Here is a 17723-nt window from a genome sequence, read left to right as displayed (position 1 = left end):
AAGTCAGGCTGAAGCAAAAGCAGCATGGCTTCCACAAGAGTATGTCCTGTCTCACCAACCCATTAAAGTTCTTTGAGGGTGTCAACAAGCATGTAAGCAGAGGTATCCAAGTTGACATTGCATACTTGAGACTCTCAAAAAGCTTTTGATAAATTCTCTCACCAAAAGAGCCTAGAACAAGTTTAGCAGTCATAGGAAAAGAAGACAGGTCATCTTATGGATGAGCAACTGGTTAAGTAACAGAAAGCAGGAATAAATAGCCGGTTCTTCCTCTATAGGGAATGCAAAAATCAGTACTGTAACCAGTGCTTTTTAACTTGTTCATAAATGACCTGGAGTTAGGGGCAAGTACAGAAGTGACCTGGTTTGCTGATGACACTAAGTTGTTCAGAGTATTAAAAACAAAGAAATTGCAAGGAGATCCAAAAAGGTATATTGAAACTAGGTGAATGGGCATTAAAATGGGAAATGTAGTTTGATGTGAGCAAGTGATGCATAGTGGAGCAAAAACCCCTAACTTTACATATACACTCATGGGGTCCAAACTGGTTGTGACTGATCAGGAAGGAGATCTTGGGGTCAAACTGGATAGCTCAATTAAGATGTCAACCAAGTGAGCATCTATTAAAATAGTCATAAATAAAACAATAAATATATTTTCTTTTTCTGCACTAAACATAAAAATTTCAAACACCCTAAAACGTAAGATTGTTAAGCGAAGACATTTGAATAAACTACAATATTTGACAAAACAAGACCAATTTCCTTTCCTTTTTTTCTCAAACATGTTAGTTTTGCCACAAATGCATATTCCCACACTTGATCTATCCAATCTCCTGCATATGGTATCCTTTCAGCCTCCAGTACTTTGTGTAAAGTGCTCTGGCTGCAGACACCATAATTCCTTATGCAACTAAATGACAAAGTAATCCTAACAGTTTAAAAGGTAACAAAGAAAAAAGAGGGAGCGTCAAGCAGGCAAGTAAATCATTTGCTGATTTTATCTCAGCCATTGAGTGTAAATGAGCAGAATCACTTCCTGCATTTAAGATTGATACTTGTGAGGTGTGACCCTGAATTTAGTGATCTATTCAAAGCTATACTGGTCATTCCCAAACTCTTCCTACAATAAAGTCTAATTCTAAGGACATAGACATATGTCTGTTTTCACGTGTCTGTGGATGATATAGGACTGGATAACCAAGACTATATATATATAGAAAGTCAACACAAGAAAGTATTCTAAAAAGAATTTATGTTTGTTAAGTCATACAAACTCAAAAATCAAACGACCACTATACTCCAGCTATAGCCTACATTTTAGAGGTTTTGGCAGAACACGACTCTTTCAATATCTGTTGAATTATCTTAAGTCCACAGGCAAAGAGGGAAACATATAAATGTGTGTATTACATTGTTTCAGCCCACTTAACACTATATATATTTTTAAGCAAAGCATGGAGTAAAACTAGGTGAAATGGATTGTTTTTTCTTTGTGTAAAATTATTTAACACTCATAATGAACTGAAACTTTTAAATTAATTATTCAAACACAAAACTTAATTTTTTCTTAATTCTTTTCTCATTATTAGAAATATTGCAGTCTTTCAGTCCTGCGGCCAGAAACACAGCTGTTTCATAGAAGTTGCCAGATGTTCAAAACCCCTTTACAAATAAATAGGCTTGAAATCCTGTTAAGTCTGTGATAGCATGCCTCTGAAAATCTTGATATCTGGATTAGACCTATGATCCACTTAGAGGAAGTGCTGAATATGGTTTCAAAAGTCCCAAATAATCCCATTTTAGGCATAAGACTAGCCACAGGCGAAGGCTGGAACCAAAAGTTTCTTAAGGTAAGAGTAAAAAGCTCTTCCACTCACGGAGGAAAGGTTGCCAATTTTTTATTTCAACTGTAGTCCTTTTGTACCATGTTAAATCTTGCTCTGAAATGTTTTCTAACCTTCAGGAGTGGTTGTGGGATGGTGGAGGAGGAAGATGAGACAGTAGTGGGGAAAGACGAAAAAGTCCTATTCATTGTGTGGACTTTTGGATCCTGGTCAGCTGAACCAGTACTACAGATGTGTAGAACATTTTCAGATGTTTTTTCAGGCTCATAACTAAACAAGAGCCTAAGAGATGCTTAGCTTCATATAAAGCATTACTACAACATTTCAATAGTGCTATGGTAATCCACAATGGAATATCTAAAGCAGATCACTTTCTTCTCAGCAGGACAGCTTCAAAATTAGGTAATGGGATGTTTTTCTAAACAGGAAAGCTCTTCTATTGACATTCTACTTCCAAAAGTGTTGATGTCTGCAATGATTTCTAGTGATGAAGTCGGAAATATTAGGTCAATGTTAGAGCAAGAATACAAGGTATTCAGTGAGTTACCCTATTTCCTAGTAAGCTTCTTAGGCCCAGCTCATACATTACTGGTGCAACATGGAAGTAACTTCCTGTGTTCTGGTGCCTCATTAACACTAGAACAAGAAACAATGGAGTCAGGCAACTTATACGGCCACTTTCTCCCACCTCAACCTATTACAGGTGGGAAACTAGAGCCTAAGAAAGCAGTTTCCACACTGCAACAGTACACATCAGTATTCCCAATTCAAAAGAATAATATGCTGTGCAACTGTGCTATACAACTTGCATTTTGAATCCAACTTGATAAAAGCCCCACAATGATGCTTATGATGCAAGGGACATATTGCAATATTAAACACAAATTCAAGTAGTCTTAGTAGTCTAAAGGGAGGGAAAAACTGACGGATCTCAATCCAGTGCCATACTTGCTTAACAAAATGCCTGGGTGAAGAGTGTAATGTACTTTGATCTGCCAACTGAGATCAGAGTATTCAAGACAATTAACTAAATGACTCTTACCTAAAAGATGAGAGTTCCTACTAAGCAACTTTTTCTCTTAAAGAACATTAAAAATTGTTTGCTGAAGTGAGGTACGTGGTTTGCTAGAACACAGACGCAGAAGGAAACTTGTTTCAAAATGCCTTGCCTTTTCCACAACCCTTACCTTTAAAAATCATCTTCTGGCCTAGACACAGACTTCTCCTGAACAAACTGCCCATTGCAAAATAATGTGCAGTCCCCCCACCTAGGCATCACCTAGTGGTTCAGGCCAACCATTTTAACTTGAATCCAGCTCTCTTGACAGAGGCTAGAGAATCATCCCTCCACATCAGTGAGAGAGAGAAAGAAAGCTAACTAAAGTATAAAAGGCAGCACAATTACCCGAAATCTGAATCTGGACCATCTGGAGTCATGTGTTCTGAGTCTGTGCCATTTTCTAAAATAGGAGGCGTTTTCCTGTGTTCCATAGTTAAGCCGTTGACTGATTTACTTGAACTCTGTAATGATGGCCAGGCATCTTTGTTATTACTGTTGGGTCTGGAAAGAGGTGAAAGTAAAAGAGAGTTCAAGTTATGTAGAAAATCTTAATAGTGAAACACTGGGAAAATTATTCCTCATGCCATATACTGTGCAGAGGAATATGGGTCTTCAACAGAAAAGTTAGTGTCTGCTATTAAGACTGTAGAAAGAAACTGTTTTCTTGCACCAGGCAGGCTGTTTACACTTATAGTTGTTGTTTTTTAATTAGGTGAATCCCACCAAGACACGTGGTCCTTAAACTGTTCTTTCATCCCAACATTCTCCAGTTTTATGAGCAATCTTACCCCTACCCTTCATATGCTATATCCATGCTTTGTCCTTGAGGATTTTCCCCATCTGACTGGCATTATACACTTCTGAAATATCACTGTACCAGTTCTAAGTTACCCAATTTGTCTCGTTTCAAGTATTTATTCCCAAAGTTTCAAAACTCAGGCTAATATAAGCATTGATCACTAAATAAGGTTCTTTTGGTGTGTAAAGTTATTTGAGAGGATGAATAAAGGTAAACTGAAGCAGGGAATCACATCTTTAAACAGACATTCCCTGATGGGTTTTGTACGTATATGCAAATAAATATTAATATTTATCATCAACATAATTATAAATGTTTCTTTCTCCTAATTAGTCCTTTAGTTTCACCCTATTTTTGAAATCACCATCCCAGCAAGGAATGAAGGATATTTAGAACTGTAACTTATAATGATTGTTTAGAGACCTGTGCTCTTTTCAAAATGTGTATCTTGTCTTGCCATTCATTCCTCATAAATTTATGAGTTCTCAAAATGAATGTGGAACAACACACCCTGCTCTTTAAAACCAAGCGTCACTGATCTAACTAACGAAAATTGCTTGCATTTTCAATTTTTATATTGATTCCTCATCTTTCCATGCATTTCTGGATTGGTTCCATAAAGCAGACACTACAAGAAGGTAAATATGGCACTGTCAGTTCCATTTATCAAGTTGAAAATTAGTCTGCCATGTAATTCTTATCTGCTTGCCTACCGTGTTCTAAAGTTTACACCCACATAGAAGTTTCTTGTCTACATCTCTTCCAGATTTGAATGCCGGTAACTGATGAGTGAACTCACAAACTGGCTATTTCTCTGTCAGCATTTCAAGTTACTGCCCACAAGGACTGTATGAAATCCGAAAGCAGTGGGAATCACAGCCTTTTCTCTGGACCAATGGAGTTAAGTTTGAGCAGGGGGGGGGGGGGATAAAGAAACCATGAAAGAAAATCTTCATGAAGTATACAGCAGATGCATTTTCTGTTTTGAATGCAGAACCAACTTATTTGCCACTTAGATGACACTTGTTTCAGGAACAAAGCTGAACTCTATGATTAAGTACTTAGATGTACAGTAAAGAGTGGCAAAAAACATCAAAACATATGACAAGAGGATAGCAAGAACCTAACATTTTTTTCAGTTTCTTCAGCTTTCAAGCTTACTGGGATCTTATAAAATAAATCACTGGAGATGTAAGACTGCTGAGACAGCACAGACAATTCAGAATGACCCAGTAGGAAGTAAGCTTATTTCTACTTTGTTTTATGGTCCAGATAGAATGGTCATCCATACCCCAATCTACCTTGGGCTTTTTTGTAAGAATGGTAATTAAGTTCTTGAAAAACTCCTACTGCAGAGACTGGACAGAGCCAAATTTATAGCCATTTCTAAAGACATTGTCTTCTTGCTGTTTCTTCTTGCCTTATGATGTGACTCCATGAGGTCAGACCACACTATGAGAAAACATGACTTGACTCTTGCATGTTTGGTTTATTTCTTTTGATGCTCTTGAAGAAACGGTATTTCTCTTGCAAAGCTCACACTAATACAACAGCCAAGAGAGTAAGAAGGTATCATTAACCATATGAGAGGTTTGCACATGACAAAACTGATCTGATGTTCTGCCCAGAGTCAAAGTATCAACTTTCCTTAATACAAGGTTTGTCTTTTCCTTTAAGAGGCAATGCTGATCTGCTAAGATTTGGCACTGGAAAAATTGTTTAGGATCCTGAGCAAGGTTGCTCTTGAAATCTTATTGGAAAAGGATCCCCAATAAGAGTGCAAATCTAAAGAGTGCAAATTCTTGTTCACCAATCATTTGCCATGGTCACAAAGTTCAATCACAAATAGATTTTCCCATTCATTTAGGTTTCACTTATTAATAGCTCAAGAGGCTAAACCAGAGGTAATAGTAGTCTGACTACCATTCAAACTCAAGAAGTATCTTGCAAGCACAAACCTTATGTCATATTCTAAATATTAATGGTGTTTCTGCTATTAAGTAATATAGGCTTTTCCAGAAATAGACAACCACTTAAAATTGTTACTTGGAATAGATAGGTGCTAAGTCAAAAAACCCTCAGCAACCTTTCATTAAAGAGACATATAAATCTATGTTACCCTGTCAAAGTCTGCACCCTACATATTAGCAGCCAACATATTGAAACAAAAATCTCAACTAAGTTGCAATGAGTCAGAACATTTTACACTAACTTTGTCTTTCAGATGAGTCCTTTGTGGCATTCTCACTTTCTAAAGGCAAGGTGGACTCACACATTCATAGTAATGTTGTGTTGTATTTAAAATGAGTAAATCTTGTATTTTGTATTTCCAGTTTAATGACATGTCCTGCTATTTCACACCAAACCATACTATTTTACAATTGTAAATGATGCACTAATGCGAACATCTGCTGAAACAGTTGTTTGAAAATGCTGCATACATCTATATAATGATACAAAAGAAGTAAGATGTCAAGTGTGCTGGCTTAAGCAGTAAGGCAGTGAAGCAGAGTGCTTGGAAAGAGGGGTAAAGGGGGAGGTTTGATGAAAACTAAAGAGCACACGCAGAGAACCTTTACTTACACATCATACCTCTGTAGTGAAGTCACTTTGTTCTTGTTCTTGTCGACTGCATTTGAAGACAGTTGGAGGAAGTTGGGGTTTAACTTGTATAATTCCTGGAGTAGCTTCTGTTCATATTCTTGATGCTTACCAGCCTGGGGTAGAAAAAAAAAGTTATAAAATAATGCAACTCTGTCAACCTGGTAATTTGCAGTGAAATCTTCTTTACATCAAAATTTCATTTCTCATGTTCAAATAAGAGAAGCTTGGTTATTTTAAGCTAGCCTAGTCCATGTCCCACCAAATCACAAGACTATGACAACTATTTTGGCCTCTTTTGTAAGAATGTAAATTCACTGCTGCGTAAGGGAGTTTACTGCACGCTGGTTAAGACCTTTCTAATTTCACTGAAAGGTAACCTCAGAACAATTCATAGTAATGATCACATTTCATAGGTGTACCCCACAATGCCCATTTCAGTTTCTTAGGTAACCTGCTCAGAAGGTGCAGAGTGATAAGTTAAAGGAAGGAGGGGGAACTTGGGGGCCACATTTCCCATCATCCCTGACCACTGCCCATACTTATTGGGGTTGATCTGAGTTCAGAGTTCTGGCCCTTGTTCTGCAGAATAGCATTCCTGTTGAGGTACAACAAGCACCCACTATCTGCACTTTAGATAACTATTGCAGACATTTTTGTTCATTTATACAGATGGATAAATGAATCTCTGCGATGAATTTCTAATTTGTGCTGCTTTCAGTTTTCTTTTAAATGTAGGGTTTTTTGTTTTTAATTTTTTGCTTTTATTATCCATTGCCTTTAGATGACCATGTAGGAGATTTACTATTATATTATATTTATATAATACATAGGTAAAGGTAAAGGGACCCCTGACCATTAGGTCCAGTCGTGACCAACTCTGGGGTTGCGGCGCTCATCTCGCTTTATTGGCCGAGGGAGCTGGTGTACAGCTTCCGGGTCATGTGGCCAGCATGACTAAGCCGTTTCTGGTGAACCAGACCAGTGCACGGAAATGCCGTTTCCCTTCCCACCGGAGCGGTACCTATTTATCTACTTGCACTTTGACATGCTTTCGAACTGCTAGGTTGGCAGGAGCAGGGACCGAGCAACGGGAGCTCACCCCGTCGCAGGGATTCGAACCGCGGACCTTCTGATCGGCAAGTCCTAGGCTCTGTGGTTTAACCCACAGCGCCACCTGCGTCCCATATAATACATAACTGCTACCTTTTATTCTCAGCTCCATTTATAGAACTTCAAATCTGCAGCAAGAATGCTTCAAAGTCTTTATATTTCCTCTCAATCCAGCCCTGGGCATTATCTCCATTTCAAAAAGAAGGAGCAAAGACAGTCAAGCCAGTTTGGACATAAATATCCTGGCTGAACAACTGTCAGGCTGCCATGGTCAAGCAGGGATTATCTTGGCCGTGAGACCTGGAAGACCTGCTTCCTGCACTGCAGGCCTTTTCCACCTGGCTTGGGAAGCTGGGGCCCTGACTGACTCCAGTTACAAAAGCTGAAGCTGCTGAACAGACCCTTAGGTTGGAGAATGGTGTGTGTGTGTCTTGTTGTTGTTGCTCTTGTTGATAATAATTTTTGTATCTTTATTTTTAGATCTTATTACGATTTAAGGTGGAAATTGTTTTATTTGGTTGTGCAATTCCTGGTATGTTTTATTTACTGTTTATGACTACTTTTGTTATATTTGTAACTATGTAATTGTTTTCACGTTGGAAGCCCCCTTGAGCATTGTTTTAACTATGGAAAGATGGCATACAGATAAAATGATGCATGTATGCATGCTTCCTACTCTCCTCATGTGTTGGTTTAAATACTTCAATCGTGGTTTCTCTAAACCACATTTTGAAATCGAAACTGTAGTTTCAATTCTGATTTACTGGCTCAGATCAGAAATATGAGGCATTTAGAGTAATATTTCATGGTATGGGTTGCAACACACATACCTGCATCTCTTCTTTTGTAAAACTGGCTGCTTCATCCCCTAATTCATGTAGATACATGCAGTCTGGTTTAGGACACTGCATATTCTTCAAAAAGTAACTGCAATATTTTGTGGTACCTAAAGACGCCTGGGGGGGAAACGAGACATTAACTATAAAGGACAACAAACTATATACTTTAGAAGTAAGCCTGTTTTAGAATTCAGCTTCTAGTATCATGGTGCTCAGTTACATGTACTGATAGACATTTGCCATTACGTCACACACACACACACACAACCTTATTCTTATATAGTTACAAACACATACATTCATAGTTATAGTTACATACACACATTCATATTACCTTAAGTGTTCTTCCATCTACTACCACATTATTGACACACTGTATGGCTCTGAGTGCATCTTCTGACCGGATGTAAGTTACATATGCACTTGCACTTGGACCCTAGGTAATTAAAAAAAAGTGTATGCGCATAGGTCAGTTTATTAGTCATCCTATAATGCAGCGCTGAACTTCACAAAATTCTGAAGTACTTAATACATAAGAAGCCCTCGGCAAAGGATTCATTTTCAAAAGCACAGTAGTAATTTTTACTGCAATATTTGAATAATCAGTTTAAACAGATTACAGAAGTGCCTGTGACTAATCGGACAGCAAATTCAAAACACATTTTGTCATAGAAGTACTTCTAAATACTACACCTGGCAAGCACCATTTTAAGAGGCACTCCTATCCATAAAACAAACACAAAGGAATACTTCTAAGGCAATGTCTGCTACAACAGGAATGAAAAACCTAAATTAAAAAAAACACATTATGTTCCTTGCTTCAGAGTGAGGAAACTATGTTCGTTTCTTCAGAACATATGAGTAAAATCAGTAGAATGAAGCAACTATATACCATACATGGTTGGGCTTGCTGAAGTTAGGTTTGAATTGATGGTTTCCCAACTCTGTACACTGATATTCATAGCAACAAGGCCACAACAGCTTTACTCCAAAATTCTTACCCTGCATTTGGATTCCCTTCTTTCTTTACAATTATGTTAACTTTTTGTCTGCTCTTTGCTCCTCTACCCATTTTGAAGCCAACTTCTAAAAACTTAAGCATTCCAAGTAACATATTCCTTTCCTACTAACAAACTTGAATGAAAAAGTAACATATACTTTGAAATAGGAATTAATTTTTCATTAGTATGACAATAGCATATCAACCAGATTAGGGTATAATTAAAAATCTTCACCAAGGTATAATGCACACCCAGAAGTCAATACAATCTTTCTATTTAGTGAAAAACTGTAACTTTTTCAGCTTCTTCACCAGCAAAACAGCTATAGTAAATCATGGGGTGCTCCAAGTTAGAATGCAACTACATTCCTGAACAGGGGTGTACAAAGAGGCAATAATGAGGAGGGTACATTCCAGACAGAACAAATGAAAAGATCTGGACACGTGTTTGCAGGGGAATACATTCATAGGCTACACTTAACTGAAATTACATTCTAATTGTAGAAATTCAGGGGCAATTTACACCTTACTGCTGGGTAGTCTACGTTGTAGAATTAATCTGACTCTGGTTATTAGTACATGCAAACAAAAACAGAGCTGCCGAAATGTTCCTGTAAGGAATGTTTTTGACCCAAGGATGTCAAAAATGAGTTGTCCATATGCAACTGAAACTGTTGGAACTCCAGCTGAACACCCACCTTTTGCCTAGGTCAAGGGAAAATCAGAATCTTACCTGTGAGCCTGCATATGATGTGCTGTTGTTGATTACAACTTTGTGTATTTTACCAAATTTCCCAAAATATTCTGGCCTTTTCAAAACCTGTTTGGAAGATTAAGTTCACCGATATAAAAGCAATATTAAAAAGCAGCTCAGACAAAACTCAGACTACTAATGGATGCCTAACTATTTTTGCTCCCTTTGAAAAATCTTTTAACCAAAGAAAGCAATGGAAAATTGCTAAGCAGTTACAAATGAACTATACAAAACATTGGTCTCGGGCTGTCAACTGGAGCAGCACAGGAGTCTCCACCCAGGCACGCAACTGGTACTGAGCACATACCATATTTCCTACAATTAGTGGCAGATAACTTCAATTCTCTCTCCTGAAGTCTAACAACACTGTATTATAATGAGTTCTTCTAACAGCCTGCAGTCCATAAATCACATAAAATTCCAAGTGAAGATCGAAAGGCATGCCAAGTGGGTACCAATTTAACAGGCCCACTGACAGCATCTTTCCTATGGTGGGTTTGTCTGAGATCAGGTAGTCCCCAGAAGTTATTTTCTGAAATATTACTACACAGTAAGCGTAGGTGAATGTTAAAGAAAACCATGGTGAATTCAAAATTTGGAGGAATTGGGCGTGTCTCCTGCTGCGCAGGATCTATGGTGCAAGCATTAATTAACAATTCATTGCATAGCTATCAGCAAAAGGGCACAAAGATTTGAATATGCAAATGTCCTCTTTTGTGAGTAGATCCCAATACAGTGTACCAGGCCCAGAAAGCCCTGATAGCACTTCTGCAGATTGAGCACCAACATAGTAATATGTCTCACTGACCAGTTTAAGATAGTCTGGTCATAGTGTTCTCACCAACCAAAATTTCTGAAAGCTTTTAAGAGCAGCCCCATGTAAAGTCATACTATCAAAGCTGATGCTTTAGCAGGCTTCAGAATGAATTACCATGGCCAGAATTGTCTTCTGCAAGTAAGTGCAGCTTAGTATATCAGCCAAAGTGGTCCCAGCCCAGCATCCAGAAGCTGTTCCAGATCAAAGAACACATCAAAGCTGGAAGCCTCCCTTTTCAGAGCAAATGCAACCCCATCCAAGGCAGGTTGTACAACTAACTCCAGGTCCACTGGTTCTCACAATCAACAATATTTCTATCTTATTAGGATTGTTATTGGATATTCAATGACACATTGCTCCCTCACGACATCAGTTCAGTGTCCACTGTCTCCCTAGGGTCTGATGAAAAAGAGAGTGTGTGCTGAGTATCATCAGCGTACTGATGACTTTTCAACCAGGATTCCCAGACTAATGACCATGGGATATAACAGAATTCAACTGGCATCATTTTATGGGTCTACAGCCCTGGGTTGGTAGTATTGAACACCACTGAAAAGCCCAGAAGAATCAACTAATTTGAGTAGGAATTTATTTGGCAACTATAATAAGTTCAGGATACACTTATTCTACAGGAAGTTCAGATTTCTGGCAGCTGCTTACCTCTGGATCTGCTAGGCGTTGGGATAACCCTACTACGAATACAAGATTCTTCTGTACAACCCGTACACTGGCCAGATGTTTACGATTCTCTGATATCTTCTGTTTTCTTTCATTTTGCTTCTGTTTCTTTTCATTTTTTATCCTTTGCAGCTCTTCTTGGGAGAGTGGTTTATACACTGCTGGATCTTCTGGATATGGCTAATAAAAAGAAAAGTGGGTAAGCCTTGATTAATAATTTCCACATCACTGTTTCCTGCAAAGCTCGCGCCCACTGCAACAGATGCTATATGAATGATATAGAAACAAGCAATGGCTTCAAATAAATCTGAGCCCACCAAGGAATAGGTGTGCACTTTCTGCCAGTGAGGCTTCTTAAACTTTGATATCACCCTTTGCAAAGATGGCTGACATTTCCTCCCTTAAATTGTGCAGCAGCAGATAAAGGTAATGGTAGATAGGCTGCCATTACCTGTCTTCTCATTGTGAGAAGCTTGGTGCATTTCTATAGAATACAGAAAACAGAGTATAGTGATTAGATGTAAACTTGTTTCAAAGCAGGCATCTGAAAATATAATGGTTGATATTATACAAGTATGAGTGTCATGATAAAACACTAACAGCAACTTGTCACAAAAACACAATATATGACAATACCATGCTGATTAATACCTTTTTTAAAAAACAAACAAACATTTTTAAATAAATCAAAAGCTTAAAGGAATGCAATGCAACATTCAGTTTTTTACACATGCCTCCCTTTAACCACCACTGGCACATGAAATGTGACCCACTTTAGCAGGTCAATGAGTTCAAACAGCTGGGTCATCAGAAGCATTCAAAACAAATGTCCTAGTGAAGTACTTAATGAGCATCTACAGATTTCAAACACCTCACCACATTACAGAAAAGGTGCAAATTTAGAAAAAAGATAAGAGATGATGCAATAACCAAAACACATCTGTTCATTTAAAGAAGTTAAACTGAAAACAGTTTTAGGGTGGCATCTGGCTAAGTCTTACTTAGACCCACTGAAATAAATGAAGTTTAGTTTATTTCAATGGATGTACACTAAGCATCACTTAACTGGATACCACAAGTATACTAGCACAAGTAGTGTGGGAATTGCTTTTTCATGAGCAAACAACATTTAAAGTGCCCCAGCTATGTTGCCAGATGCCCATCCCATGTGCTCCATCGAAGGATAAAAGTCCCTGATCCCTTGACCATATCAAGAAAACCATAGGTGGGAAGCCTCAGAGGCCCAGAGGCCAAGTGCTGCCTTCCAGGCTTCTCTAATCTGGCCATCAGGACTCAGACAGCCTTCACTGGCCCTACTCCATATTCTCCTCCAGCTCTTTTGCTTGGCTAGAATGTGTCCTTGAACAGTGACAATGTATCTTACTTATCTGGGTATCTTACACAGAAACCTGCTTCACTTTTTGCCTGTTGCTCTGATAACAGGTCCTATGATGGGAGGAAAGTCTTTCCATCTGTCTGACCACCCTATTCCCACTTGCCCTGCCAACCAAGACACTTGTTGCAGATTTCAGAGTCGATGACTGCTAACAGCTGTGGCTGGAAGAAGTGAAGGATACTGTATTGCCCTGTGATATACGTACCACTAAACCAATGTTTACAGTGATACTTGACTTCTGACAATTCATGAGTTCAGGAGAATACTTTGCGGAAAGTATAGAACTCAAAAGTTGAACAAAGATCAATATTTCACTTAAAGGGACTCCATATTCCTCCCTGGTTTGACAGTGAACCCCAAGATAGTCTTAGGGGACAAGATGCATCATGTTTAAAGCAACATTTCATGTCGGTGAACCTTATTACATAACCAAATTTATTCTAATGAACTTAATATACCTTTCTGCAAGCAGGGCAAAGCCCATTCTCATCAGTGCGAATACGATGCCAACAGAAGCGACAGATCTGGTAACCACAGGTGCAAGGGAAGAAGTTTATGTCATCAATTTCAAGAGGCTCCATACAAAGGGGGCATTCCACAGGGTCTTCCTTCGCATCTGGGCTGCGAGACATCTCTGTTTTCGCACAGCAGCAAAAAAGTATATAATAACTTAAGGGAGGAATAGCACAGAAAACTAAAATGAAGATACTTGAAGATCTGGAAAAGAAAAAAGATGAATGAATTAGTATTTAAGTCTACACTGGAGCATAACCAATTAATTCTATCTGAATCAAAAAGCAGTTTATAAGCTTTTTTAAATTGCTTTTGCTTAAAATATTTCCCAGCCTCCAACTTAGTTTTCAAGGGGTATTAACCCACAAAGTTTTCCACTCTCAATGAACTGTGAAAAAGAGTGGCATCTAACCCTTTAGTTTCCCACTGTCATTTAAGCAAACATCTCAAATTATTTTACAACCCTTTGTTGTATAACAGCGCAATGAAGTCCTTCAAGTAAACAGCCAAAGTGAAAATTTCTTCAAATCTTTGTTCTTACATGATTCACAGAAAGCATTCTTATACGCTTTGGGGTGTGTAGCCCTCCCCCCAACCCTCAATATGTGGTGAAGACATTTACCACACTTAAACATGAACCAATAGCCAAGCAGTATTCAATTGAGGGGAATGAAATTCCACAGCCGAGGGCTGGCATCAAGAAAAACCTCAACATGTCCTTGGATTTATAGCACATGAGTATATTCTATATCTTAGAAATCACAACGGTATGTGGAGGTTGTATGCAAGCTCTCCAGTATAATTACTGTGATAGTAACTGGCCTGCAGCAGTCTGTTCAGTGATCAACTAAATCAATAGCAGTCAAATCTGCAGCCTTTGGTTTAATATAATATAGATGGAAAGGAAAAGCACGAGAAAAATGGTGTGACAGAAAGGAAGAAAAGGGGTGCCTTGGCTCTTGCCCCACCCACTACCAGCATGCACCCCGTGTACCAACATTATCTTGGAGGCAATCTGGCCTTCAGAAAGAAGGGTCCCTGTTTTTGAGTCTTTGGCAAACATTGTTCAGGCAGAGAAGTTTTACATTTTATTCACTGAAGTGCCAGGGGTCCCTCAAACACATAAAATCAGCTCAGAACCACCATCAATGCCAGCCCATGTAAATAGTGTTCATCTAAGTGTGCACCACTTGCAGTACTGAAGCAAACAATTCTTGAATTGATTCAGAAAAGCATTGATATTATCAGTATGATTATCCCAAATGACCTCAATGTTTTTTCCTCTAACACTTGCTCAATCTCCAGTGGATTCCATCAATTTGACAAGATGAAAAACTAAATCAAAAAGCTCTTTACAAACATCAGCAAGCTGCCACTACTGGTTGCAGAAAAAAATGGAGCACAAGGAATAGTGACTTCTACAACAATAGGTAGCACTAGGCCATGAATACAAACACAAGCATCTGGGAACTACAAGATAATAGCACAATTATCTTGGTGCCCAGAAGCAGATACTATTTGGAATTTAACATGAACTCGTGTGCTAAAAGTAACCTTAGGTACTATGTTGAGAAACTATAGCTGGGATTCTCTATACATGTAAAAGACCGATTTGTCCAAGTGTTTAACAAAGTTCATGATTTGTTTGGAACAAATTGAGAGAAATAGTTTTGCTTATCATAATGCACTTCAAGATTTGTAACTAACACCACAAATGATATCTGAACATCCTGTCTTCTAATTTGCCCTGCTTGTCCCTCAGTGGGCAAATACAACCAGATTCTAATCTAGAGAATGGGGTGTAGGTGTCAGCAAACACACTTAGAAATTCTTACTGAATTTCAGTGGAGTTACACTGAAAGCAGAAGACAGAGGTTTTCAACCTTTTTGAGGTTGAGGCTCCCTTGACCAACTAAATTCTTTCTGAAGCACCACAGTGGGGCTCAGGAGCCCAGTTATGTCACCCCTTGCCTGCAGAGCTGGCAGCCTCTCATCCTTTTTCAAATACCCTCCCTTGTGGAGTATCCCCTCAGCCTTCCCTCCCCTCTCCTTGGGAGTCCTCCGGGCAGCCGCTGTCACCGCCCCTAGACTCTGAGCTGTCCCCCACCCACCCCAAAGAGAGGTGCCTCCCCACACTGCCCCACAGGGGCCTGAGAAAAGGATGCTCCCAGCCTTAGTGCCCCAATGGAGATTGGCCAAAGGTGAATGTGAAGCCAGCACCTTACCTTGAGAGTCAGCAGTGGGCACTGCTGGGCCTGCATGGCGGCAAGACTCCCCTTCAGTGGCGGGAACTCAGCTGCCAGGCAGGCCTTGCACACAGCAAGCACAAGAAAGCCCAGTACACCACCTGCCTGCCTGCCTACCTGGCCTCCCACTTGTCCATCCATTCCAACAGCAAGGGCTGGCGGGCTGGCTGGCTGGACCCCTTGCCCACTTGCTTACTCAGAGGCCAGCTCAGCTCCTGGCAACCAGCACTCCCTGGCCAGCCCCAGAGGCACTATTCACCTACGGAACTTGTAGCCAGGGCTGCTGCAATGAAAAGCTATGCAAGCCTTTGGGAAGCAGAGATGTGAGAGAGCATCAGAGGAGGGAGGGAAAGAAAGGAGGGCAGAGACCAGTGTTGCCCGCGGCACCCCTGACCATCATTCAAGGCACCCCAGGGTGCCACGGAACACTGGTTGAAAACCACTGGCATAAGAGTTAGGAGTGTCCTGCATAAAATATATCTGAAGCAATCTGAAAGTGCTTTAGAATGAATTAACCAATTGCTAAGCTTCTCTTCACCACATGTAAGTATATAAACTAGATCCAAAACAGAAAATTTGGAAATAATTTATTGTACTTTTCTTTTTGAATGTGTATCTTCTTCTTCCCAGAGAATCTCAAAGCAGCTAAATGGGAGCTATCTCATGCACAACAGGGTGATGAACATATTTATAGAGAAGTACACTCACAAGCAGCACTCATCAGCTGGGGCTGTGGACTTACTAGTTTCAAGAAATAAATCCCTAGTCTCTCAGGGTCTCCTTGGTCTATGCCCCAAACTCTTGTTATCACCTAGAAATTCTGCAGATGTCTAGGGCTCCAATCTGCAGAATTCAACCACAGCGTATACCTATTCATTACTACAGCTTGCATCTTTTTAACATCCATGGACATAGAATGCAAGCCCATATATTAGTCCTGGTGAGCCTATAAGTCTCTTCTAAATGAAACTGGACACTTTAGCAAGACTTTCCTCAGTTTACTCCCCAGATACTATTTTTGGCACCCTGTTAAGTAACTGCTTTTTATACAGCAAACATCTTCTATTACAAACTTCATTAAGTCAGCAGTCACAGCATGAACACATTTACATGAAGTGTAACTACGCAAAATATATCTGCCTTCATTAAATACACAGCTCCCCAGAATTTAAGGTGGGAACTCTCTCAACTCTACTTAGAGATGCAGGGGCTGGACCTAGGACCTTTTGCATGCAAAGCAGATACTCTACAGCTGAGCTATGGCCCTTCTCCACAGAAGATCAACTCCAATCTAAAAAACTTACCACCCAGATGTACAGTGTACAGTTCTATTTTGTAACTCTGAAGCATCATATTGCCATATCTATACCACAGAGAACGGACATGGGGTCCACACACTGTCTATAAGTACTTCTGTGCTGCCCAGGAGTCTAGAAAATATCAAGTACTGTAGTTTTACTGATACATGAACCACACAAGGCTAGAAACCATTTAAAATATTGAACCCTGAGTGACTAGGGATTTATTTCTTGAAACTAGCAAGTCCACAGCCCCAGCTGATGAGTGCTGCTTGTGAGTGTACTTCTCTATAAATATGTTCATCACCCTGTTGCAAGTTCTACATTTATGTGCAGCCAGAGACAAATATGTAATCATATGACAGTCTATGTGGATTTCATACTTCCTATGCAGAGGTGTTTTTTGTGTAGTCTCTCCTGCTCCCCCCCCCCCAATCCCAAAGTTTTGGTTTTTGTGGTTGGAAAAATAAGCTTGAGAACATGAAGGAAGAGTGCCCTAGAAGGATCATATATCAAATAAAGAAAACTGCACGCTTCCCAAGTTAATCCAATGAAGTTAAGACCTTGTCAAGAGTTAATACTGAGAAGGAAATTAAGCACTCCAACATGAAGAAAGGATCAGTTCAAAAAAGGAAGCTGGTCAGGCTTCACTGTTTCCAACCACCTTTTCTAAAATTGTAGCATCATCAACAAAAGAGTACATAAATGTACATAGAATTATGATCACACAGTGTTACTATAGGTCAGAGCTTTCCAAACTGT

The 17723-nt window shown here is 39.4% G+C and overlaps 1 protein-coding gene across 13 annotated transcripts in view; it reads right to left on the bottom strand.

Moving 5' to 3' along the window:
• The window catches only part of CNOT4 (CCR4-NOT transcription complex subunit 4), a 54307-nt gene that overhangs the window by 23886 nt on the left and 12698 nt on the right, over nt 1-17723 (bottom strand). For 4 of the 13 annotated variants that reach the window (XM_083400528.1, XM_083400534.1, XM_083400532.1 and 1 more), the window contains exons 2-8: nt 13363-13621; nt 11491-11688; nt 9993-10079; nt 8594-8695; nt 8251-8376; nt 6299-6423; nt 3253-3408 (exon numbers count right to left, since the gene is read on the bottom strand). In XM_083400528.1, coding sequence (XP_083256654.1) covers nt 3253-3408; nt 6299-6423; nt 8251-8376; nt 8594-8695; nt 9993-10079; nt 11491-11688; nt 13363-13536 — 968 coding nt within the window. In that variant the 5' untranslated portion in view covers nt 13537-13621. Of the gene's footprint in view, nt 1-3252; nt 3409-6289; nt 6424-8250; nt 8377-8593; nt 8696-9992; nt 10080-11490; nt 11689-13362; nt 13622-17723 lie in introns of all 13 variants that reach the window. The other 9 variants (XM_083400523.1, XM_083400533.1, XM_083400531.1 and 6 more) reach the window with 3 other exon arrangements.

Source organism: Podarcis tiliguerta (assembly GCF_965153285.1).
Source record: "Podarcis tiliguerta genome assembly, chromosome: 10".
Classification (NCBI taxonomy): domain Eukaryota; kingdom Metazoa; phylum Chordata; class Lepidosauria; order Squamata; family Lacertidae; genus Podarcis; species Podarcis tiliguerta.
This window is presented reverse-complemented; position numbering and strand designations above follow the sequence as displayed.